Source organism: Scaptodrosophila lebanonensis, unplaced genomic scaffold (assembly GCF_003285725.1).
Source record: "Scaptodrosophila lebanonensis strain 11010-0011.00,11010-0021.00 unplaced genomic scaffold, SlebRS2 tig00001412-arrow-pilon, whole genome shotgun sequence".
Taxonomy (NCBI): Eukaryota; Metazoa; Arthropoda; class Insecta; order Diptera; family Drosophilidae; genus Scaptodrosophila; species Scaptodrosophila lebanonensis.
The window spans coordinates 10,571,440-10,581,464 of record NW_022060739.1 but is presented as its reverse complement, the minus strand read 5'-3'; the positions used below and the strand labels follow the sequence as shown (position 1 = coordinate 10,581,464).

The window sequence follows — 10,025 nt, the reverse complement described above, 5'->3', positions numbered from 1 at the left end:
TAGATGTCCTGTGGCAATGTTCCCATTTAGGTCCTGTAGCTTGAGCTCTTTCAGCTGGCGTCAAGAGTCAACAAGCCATTCACTTGTGCTCGACTCCTCCCCAGCCCCCCACTCATTTATCATTTAGAGACTTACATGTCCTTATAAAGTGAGGCAAACATCGCTTGGCTTTCATCGCAGGTGCAATTCATGTGTTGAATGCCCGGGGCAGAAAAGAACATTTCACCACCCGTGGAATCGTCTCCTGCAGCAAATTGCAACTCTTAGTCCCTTGTCGACATTTTCCCTTTGCCACTTCTAATCCTCTTTAGCCTTTGTCAGCACCTCTGATGAGCTGCAGCTCTGCTCCCGGCCCTGTTGGCTCCACTCTTTAGCAGCTGCCAGACAACTGCATTTGGCAAAAAGCAAACTCTGAGTGGTTGGCAAGCAATGAGGAGGCTGTCTTGTAAGGTCTGACAATACAATTACAAATTCATAAAATCGAATTGCACGAAGAATATTAAGTACAACACGCTGGTAACGATCATCTGGAACCCCAAAGCATTGTTGACATAAAACAATCCACAGTGTCGGATTTGCAGCTTTCGATGACTGATGAACAACGCAAATACTTGCACCTGTATAGTAATAGGAATATGTTATATCTACATTCACGCGATGATTGTTTTATACTTACAGTTCGTTCAAATTCCACACTCAAGCCGTTGAAGTCGCTAAAGAGTTTTAGAATAGCAGAGGTTTGGCGGCCCGATTGCTCGACCAGATCACAGATCTCAATGCTGAGCCAAAAGTCCCACAAATTGAAGGCTATGGCTTGCGGAAAAATGATGAATGCGATAAAGTCTGATGAGTTTTGTAAGCTTATGTTTATCACAATGAAAAAGAAGACGCCCATCATATTGGCAGTCAGAAAAGTTATCAAATGCAGGGTCACCTGGTAGTCGTAAATGGACACAATGCGATGGCTTAAGTTCAGGACCAGTCGGTAGTCCTGCAGCATCATTGGAAACTTGGAGGCGTCCACCGTCGTCGAACCATCTGCCAAATGATTGGCCAAACGCAATAGCTGTCGATTGACGACCCAAACAAGCCGATAGATGTGCAGAACGGCGAAGTAGAACTGCAGGGCCATCACCATCATAGAGAGTTGCAGCGCAGTGATTGTCAAAACTCCGATGTAATATTGCACTTTGTTTATCGGCGACATGCCATATTCCAGCAGCAAGGTGGACACAATCAGCAATATGGACATTAAGCCCTTGTGTATGATAAACCTATCGAACTGCAGGCACTCTTCCATGTCCAGCTTACAGTACTTGACGCAATGCTTTTCCAGTCGCAGCAGCTCGTTGATAACTCGGGCCAACTCCTCACTGAACCACCAATTTCGAAAGAGTGCCATCGAAATCGTAAACACATTCAGTATTCCGTGCAACAAATTAACGAGTTCCGCCAATGGATTCCGCTTAAATACCTCCAGCTCGAGTGGTTGGTCCTCTTCCATTCTGATCCGCAATGTGAGAAAAAGCAGTCCGGCGTGCAATACTACACTATATCCAATTAGCCACTTGAAAGGCTTTAATTTCCTGGTCCTGGCATCATACTTCAATGGCAATACACCAAAGGCCAGGGAGCAGTAGACGGTTGCCCACAAAGTAAGGCTCACTAATTTCTTGCGGAACTTACGAAGGCAGTCCATCGTCTGGATGGCAGAAAGTAATTTCCTCATTTTAGCCAACGACTGCTTAGCGCTGATAAGGACAAAAAGCACCAAGTCTGCGAACAGATGCAATCACCGAAGTGGGGATTAATTATTCCTTTGTGGGTCAAACTGCTGCGATGGAGAGTGGCAAACTAGGTGTGAGTCTATAGTGGTGGCTCGGGTCAAGTGCTAATTAGGACGGACCATGTGCAAAAGATAAGACATTTGCCAACATTTGATATCATCAGCCAATTAATTTAATGCAATATCATGTTTCTTCATTTCAAAAGCCCTAAGTACTTAATATGTGGCAATGCTGGGCTGTAAAACACAATGTAAGCACTGCAAAAAAGACAAAAAGCACTTATTAAATTGTGCCTAGCCAGGGAAAATTGATTCAGCGTCAGCTAATCAAATGAAATTCACTGAAATGTGAGACATTCGGCAGCCATCAGCCATTTAATCAGCTTATTTGCTCTCCCAAGCAACCAAAAGGCAGCGATTGATTGTAAACAAGAGATGTTTCACCTTTAGGATTGCTTCAGATTATCATTTGTTTGCCCATTAAAACAAAATAGAACGCTTTTTGGAAAGATTCTAACTCTTATCTCATTATTACACTCTGTTACACTCAGTTGCTTTAATACATATAAATTATTTACATAACTTTTATTATTTATCTTCAATTCTATCTAAAAATATTTATTTAAGGGCCATTGAATAACATGTTTGTCGTATCAATGATACTTATTATAGCCTGCCCCGTTTTTGTTTCCCAAATCGGTCACTCAAATGTCAGTTTAATTAGCCCATGAATCAATCGACTTATATAATTATAATTGAGGTCAAGTCAAGTCCTGCTGTTGTGTGTCCAACAGTCCCATTAATTGACAGCAATATCAATCGAGAAGTGTCAATTTCGTTAATACACATTTCAGTCCAATTAGTATTAAGATGAATTTAAAGCAGCCCATTAAGTTCAAATGTGGTTTGTATATATACATACTTTATTTATACTCTATTTTCAAAAAGGAAATTCTTAAGCTTAAGGCTTTGTGGAATTTATCTTAGTTTCTGATAATAGCCGACGCTATTTATATTTCCGTATGAGCATCACAAGCAGAATGAGATGAGGCTAGATTTTGTCTGTTAAATATTTCCACGCCATAAACTCCGCTAACATTATTTGACTTTTTTGTGTTGTTTTTTGCAAACAAAGTTTCAGCAGCTGTCACCCACGTTTGCAATACCTGTCTACTCCTTTTTTCATGTTATTTTCCACCCCCGACCGAGCAAAGTTTACTTTGCGATTATACCGACAGTGTCAATCTAATACTTTTACTTGGTTGCTCTGGAATTTCAAGCTGGAAACTGTTGAAAATTCGCACTCCGTGGCATACTTTAAGCCTTATTTTTTATGAAACAAAAATTCTTTCTTCATTGAAATTAAAAAAAAAAATAAGTTACTCAATTGAAACATTATGTAGAAGATGAGTCGGCTTTTTCCGGGACAATTGCCATAGTCCTGCTTACTATCTATTGGTTAGTATTCCATATTTCGTAGAGTTGTAAATTGTAAATTGAGTTAGTAAATTGTGGCCATAAAAAAGTGAGCAAGAAATTGCAGTGAATATCTTAAGCCAACTTGAAATGAAAGCAGTTTGGAGCTGATGGTCACCATCTCAACAACAGTGCACAGCAGCAACAAACTGTGAAAACCGCAATCGACTGCAGTTGAAGGACATGAAATGGCTTTGCGGTAGTTGTGGGTGTAAAGCTTCAGTCAGCTTTGACTGGCATGAGTTATCGCTCTCCATTCTCTACTCAAGCCAAGCTGTTAATTGGGGGAAGTGTTAAAAAGTCAACCCACAAGATGGTTCTCTCTTTTGAATCTCAATTTCACACCCGCAGTCCAGTGGCTTGGCGTCTTCGTCGCAAGCCGAAGTTAAATAAATACTATCATTGTTTACCATAATAGGTAGAAGTTCAGTCTTCAAGAGATAATAATTAAAAACTTGAAATATAAAGCTATGTCTTCCAAATTAAGACTTAAAAATGCATAAATTTGATTATTCGAAACATATTTTTCTAAATAGTAAAATCACAGAAGTAAAACATTGAAAAACATCTGAAGATCTCTAGATCATGATTATTAACATACCTTTCTATATTACTGAATCGCAGAAAAAGCCTCGAAACATAATTTGAAAACTTATTTATATTATACTAGTCTTCAATTTAAAAACTTACCTTTTTGGGATAAGTACAATGCTACTCAGTCGATTTGTGCGGCTTAATAGTCTCATGCTTTTTAAATAATTTTATGAAGACTAATCTAACTAAGAAGCAGCAAGTGTTCTGTCTTCATTATCATTTTTTCGCACTACCACAATCTTTCAATTCACAAAGTTCTGCAGATAATCAACTAGTTGGGCAATGAAAGTGTGGTGTCCCGATTCGTAAGCCTTTGTATGTGTGGGCATACGGATTTGGGTGCAGACAGACACGCCCAAAGCCTCAAGCACACAAACTCTGTCTAATGTGCCTAAAATTAACTTTGGTTGTCATGGCCCATCGGCCGCATCGTCTGTGCGTTGGAGCGAGCACTAAGTCTACTAAAATAACTTAATTAGTCAAATTGCATTGAGAGTGGTGAGGGCGGGGTATGGAGGCGTGACAGGCAAAGGGCTTACGTCAATTTAACGCTATTTTGCTTCTTTTCTTCCTTTCTTCCTTGCTGCTTTTTTTTGTATAAGAAATTGGCCCTTAATTATGATTATTAATTATGAACGTTACCCATACGCCGTGTGTAACGCATCTCTAACTATTTCTCATCGGCACGAAAGCGTTTAGTCGGCAGCTGATTTTAATGTCCCATGGCAACGTTTAAACAAAGCACAAACAATAACAAAATCTTTCCTAATGTTCCCATAAAAATTCAACGACCACAAGCAGGCGTCAGAGAAAGGAAAAGAAACGACTTTAACCTTTTCACTTGCTATGTCTTGTTCACAGCCCGGTTGCGAGGCTCGTTACTGCTGTTGTTCTTGAAGTTGTTATTGTTATTGTTGCTGTCAAAGTTTAATGTTTCACTTGACGGCTGGGCAACAAATGACACCCATTTACAGTCATGGGCAAAGATGACTTTAAAGTCGTTGAAGTCAAATGGAAATGGAGATCAGATTTTCAAGGCCAAAGCTGGAAAAGAGTTCTCTAAAATCTGCATCCATAAGCATAGAAAATTGCTTTCCCAATTCAGGGCTTTATTTTAGCCGCACTCGGAGCTATGATTTGAAATTCAAAGAAAAACAAACAGAGCTTTTTATATACTCCCCTTCCCTGCTGCTTTGTTCACCCTTGAAAGTCAAATGAAGCGTACAAATGTTGCATTTCAGAAAGGGAAAATAAACAATGTAAGAAAAATAAACAAAATATTTTCACAGTTGCAATCTGCAGCTCAACAACTTGCAAATATTTCCACTTTCCCCCACTCCCATCCCATCTGTGCCCCTCAACCCATTAGTGGCATAAAGTGTTGCCAAAGGAAACAGCAAAAACTCGGAGCTTGCAAATATTTAACGAACATTTCTCCAACATCACAACTAAAATCAAATTTCTGTTTGCCAAATAAAGGAATAAGGACTTTGATTTACAATAACGGTGCATAAGCAGTGTGGGAAAAGTATTCAGCGAGCGTGGGATTTGTGAATTGCCAGTGGGAGGCGTTCACGTTCGCTTATCGCTTATCGCTCTTTGGGCGCATTAAGCTGCTCCTCTGTAGATAAACAAAATCAACCGCAACAACACAAATTTCAATTCAATTCAATTGAGTGGGCGATGCACGGCTTGGAAATAAAGAACAAGAGCAGGCTGCTGCCAGACAATAAGGTTCTGGGACCGTATTTATGCCTCTCGATGAGCTGTTGTGCGAAAATCTGCAACGAAAACAAAAAGCTTGCACCACACGGAAAATGGGAAATTGATTTACAAAGCAACTGCATCGAACGCTCATCCCATCCTTTTGTGGATAAACGGGGGAAATTAGCTTTGGTGCTGCAGAATAAATTGCAAATTGTGAAAGGAAATTGAAAATTTATTGGCGAAGAAAAGTCATTACCGAGCAGACCAAACACTTTGAAGAGGCTGTCGCCATTCCCCGAACTCAGTTCGCCTTTGATTTTTGAACTTCTGAGACTATTGGATGGCACTCGATGGCAAAGCAACCGTTTGTTCTGACTTTGTCAGCAATTGATGGTTCTCTCGTCAAAAGACAAACTGCAGACATTTGCATGGCAGTCGGAGAAATGAGAATTCTCAGGCCACTCCCTCGTTTCCCGTTTCTCAAGGCATTAAATATTAGTTGGCTTGCTTGCTTGGCACTGCAATTTCGCAACATTTTCCCAGCAGTCTTCACTCTCTTTCCCTCACCTTTGCTCCTGCCTCGAGCGCCGTGAAGTATGCAACACATGCAGGTGAAGTTGCCGCGGAAACTTTTGCCTCAGTCCCTTGCCACTCCCCAGCCCCTCCTCTGCAGGGCTGGTAAGTAACGACGCCATAATAAGTTGCGTTTAGTTGCGTGTGCTGGGAGAGTGCATTTTTCACCTTTTATCATTATTTGCACACCCATTTCCCCATTTTCCGAAGCAAAGTTGTCCTGTAGGGTAGGGAGCAGAGTCTCCCTTGTGACTCAATCTGCGAGACACTCTGGAATGCATTATATTATCAAAGGAACGAGGCGCCGAGCCGTGCGTCTAAAATATTTTGCAGCTCATAAAAATCGGCAACAATTTATGCGCTGTTAGGAATCGTAAATTTTCAATGTTGACGCGATAAAAATCAGCAATGAAATTCCAGAGACAGAATACAAATATATAGAGCTGCTGATGCGCTCAATGTTGTTGTTCTTGTTGTCTAGCAGAACATTTTATGGCGGTCCACATGAGAAGGAAAAGTTTTCGGGAAGTGGAGGAGAATTTCGCTGACAATGTGTGAAATTATTTATGGCATGACCAGGCGGTGTCCAAACAATAAATAAATTGAGACAACAATTTGCTAATTGCTCTATTTTTTACATTAGCTGCACTAAAATATTAAAGTGGTTGGAAAGCACTTTCCTCAACATTCCTTTTCTAAAACTGAACATTTTCTGAGCAATGGCCACTCAAAATTTGGCCAACTTGGATATTTCCAATTAGATGTTGGGCACTGGCATATGGAAAATGAAGACGAGAAGGAAAATGGGGGAATTTTCTGAAAAGCAGCAACAGCAAAGAACAACAACGACTAAAGAAGACCTAAGTGTGTCGATAAAATCAACTGCGGACATGTCCGAAATGGCGTCAGTCGTTGGCTCCGTAAACATAAATAAAAGAAATTAAAATACTTACAAGAGGGTGGTTGGTCATCATGAAGAGGGGGAGAAGGTTCAGAGTAATGCGAAGGTCATTCCGATTCGGCAATAAAAATTCTTGCAAAGTCCTAGCAATTCCTGCTAGTCAGAGAAGGGAAATGGGGAAGTTGGATTAATTACGCTCGAATTAAATTTTATGACAACGAATTTGGTGCTGGCTGTGGAAATTGTTGCTGGCGCTTAAAACTGCATAAAACGTAGAGAGATAAACGTCGAAAGTGTCGCTGAAATGTGCTACAAATTGATTTGGCAGTGAACTTTTAATGATTTTTATTGGGCGAGCATTGAAAAGGCGATGAAAAGCGGACTCTGTGGCAGAAACAGAAACTGTTGCCTGTGTCCTTCAGCGGCGAAAACAATGACAGGCGGCCATAAACTGCAACAAAGCAGTTGACGGTAGCAACTCCCCTCCCCTCACCTCCCCTTCACTCCCTTCCTTCTCCATTACCAAAATAACATAAAAGTTAACAACGGAATTTTCGTGTTAAAAGGTGTCGTGAATTATTCGATGTGAGAGCATTTGGCGCAACACAAGCCCCAGGCTTGGGTTTTAAGCCCCCCTTTCAGCCTCCGCTACATCATTGCTCTTGTAGTTGGCACCTGGGCTCACAATTTATTGTCGAATGAGTACACTCGGAGAAAAGTGAAGCATAAAAGCAAATTAGCTGGAACACTCTATTGGCTATTTCTACAAATGTGTACGAGTATAAGATTATTTATTTATTGAAATTTTAATCTCATTGAAGGGGCTTGTATATTATTTTGCTTAACTTGCCTAACAAGTTTCACATTGTTTTTTAAGACTATTTTCTCTCAGTGGCTGGAACATGTGCGCTCTGAAAATGTTTGAACAATTGACTCTTGTTTTTTGTTCGCAGTCTCTGTCGGAAATTCGTGTGTGTTTCATGACGGACGTTTTTGCGCCATTTTGTTTGTTTGCGCAGCCGACACACGAAATTAATTATGAAAATCTTAAAACGGGAAATGTCAGAAGCCTTACATTTTGTTCTTTTAATGAGCTGTCCACTCGGCACGCCTCTGTCTCTTAACTGTTATTTAGAAGTGCTTCTTATATGTAAATCGTAGAAAAACACAACAAAATACTGTCCTGATATTCCACATCTCTATTTTTTATTTCCCTCCAGTCTCTGCTCCGTGGATCCCTGCAACGGACTCCACCTCCAGTAGAAGCTGCATAGAGAAACTTGTCACGGCGGACGACTCTGGAGTCGCTTTTATGTGTGACTTCCCTCTTGGCGATTGTCAAGCGATTCTGTGTGGCAATCTGAGTTGGTGTGTGGCATATATGAGTCTATATGTGTGTGTGTGTGTGTGTGTGTGTATGTGTGTCTGTTGACATGAAGTTCATAAAAATATCTGCCATAATTGCAGCTAAGTCAGCAAATGTTGATTACTGTTTGTCCCTCACTCCCTCTCTTCCTTTGCGAGTTCGCCAGCAACTGCCACTTTCGACATTGTTGTTGCTTCTACTCTTGTTTTTGTTGTTGTTGTTATTGCAGTTGCCCTTTGTTGCCTTCTTCTTTGGTTAAATATGAAATGAAAGGATTCACCAAACCGTCAGAGGAAGTAAAATTTTATGCGAAGCCCCAGAGGAGTGGGGAGGAATGGAACCAGACATGACATCAGCACAAAGCGCCACAATAAACAGCACTATATGGCTATGAATATGTGTGTATGTGTGTAAGTTTTAACACTTGGTTTTTATGGCTGATTCTGACTATTCAGATTCGCAACGCGGCGGCTGCTCAATGAAGCAAAACTGAAGAGGCAGCCCAGGGAAGTCACCAATGAAAAGGCGTTGAAATGAGCCTAGATCTGAAGAAATCGAGCACTTTCTTTACAGTTAATTGAAAGGGCTAAGTGACAATATTAGTTTAAACGCATTTAGGAGCTGCTTGGGCAATAAAAATGCAAATGAAAATGGGAGGCCAGAACATGCAATAAAAGTCACTCTCGAGTTGTAAACAACGAGAAAGCGACAACAATAACAAAACTTGTTGTTGTCGGAGAGGCTGCTCTTCATGTACGAGAATAAAAGCGGAAAAAAGCAAAGGAGAAGCTTAAGCAGAAAATGCATTTTCCAAGAGAAAAACTTGGCCTTGTGAGCAGGGGGTGGCTATTGGGCGTGGCTGATTGCAGTTTCCAAACGACGCTGAGGAAATTTAAATATTTCTGCAACAGAGCCGCTCTTCCCTCCTCCACGTAGTTGCATTTCCATTCTTTGTCTTTCCCTTTGTTGGTTAAAAACTTTGCTGTTTTGTTTTTGCAACAAATTGCGGGCACTTTGTTTGTCTCGTTTGTCTGCTTTTCTCTTCATCTCTGCTTCATTTGCAATGCTGAAAATGTTTTGGAAAGTTTTCCCACCAAGCTTATTTATAGAAGAAATGATCATCGTTGGGTTTATTTAAAGTCAATAAACAGAAATAAGTATGCTACTTGATTTTATTTAATTAAATTAAACATATTTTATTGTGTGAGCAAGAAAGGGTGTTTATTGATGTTAGTTTGATTTTTGACAAAGCTTTGTGTTTTATTTTATTTTTGCAGATATGAAAATTACACTGACATTTCTCATATATTTCTGTCTTGTAATATTAATGGTTGAAAATAAATGAAATGTTTTCCATTTGCTTGGTTTCTCAATTCACTCGCAACGTCCCGGAATGGCATCACATTTTAATGAACCATTCAGGGAGTGAGGAAGTGACAGCTTTGGGCGATAATGGACCCCACTCCACTCCACTCTCGAGCACTTTTGACTGTCAAATGGGCTGAAACAATTGATTGTTTCCCAATGCTTAGCTACCTTTTCACTCTGCCAACCACCCGTGTTCAATTTGCATAAAAGCATCTGAATATCCGCAGTTTGAATGCGTCATTAGCCATTGACTT

General features: G+C 40.4%; 1 protein-coding gene across 1 annotated transcript; it reads right to left on the bottom strand.

Annotated features, from left to right (window-relative positions):
* Positions 1 to 464: 464 nt before the first annotated feature.
* LOC115631359 (gustatory receptor for bitter taste 22e-like) lies at positions 465 to 1,504 on the bottom strand. Its single transcript, XM_030528077.1, has 2 exons — positions 677 to 1,504; positions 465 to 617 (listed from the first exon to the last, which is right to left on the bottom strand). The coding sequence occupies exons 1-2, from the start codon at positions 1,502 to 1,504 to the stop codon at positions 465 to 467; spliced, it is 981 nt and encodes a 326-aa protein (XP_030383937.1).
* Positions 1,505 to 10,025: the final 8,521 nt, after the last annotated feature.

Bases quoted from the DNA above. Each gene is read 5' to 3' on its own strand.
- LOC115631359 (XM_030528077.1), bottom strand. From the start codon at position 1,504: ATGGAAGAGGACCAACCACTCGAGCTGGAGGTATTTAAGCGGAATCCA. The intron at 618-676 runs GTAAGTATAAAA...ATTACTATACAG, and splicing joins GTGTGGAATTTGAACGAACT to GTGCAAGTATTTGCGTTGTT.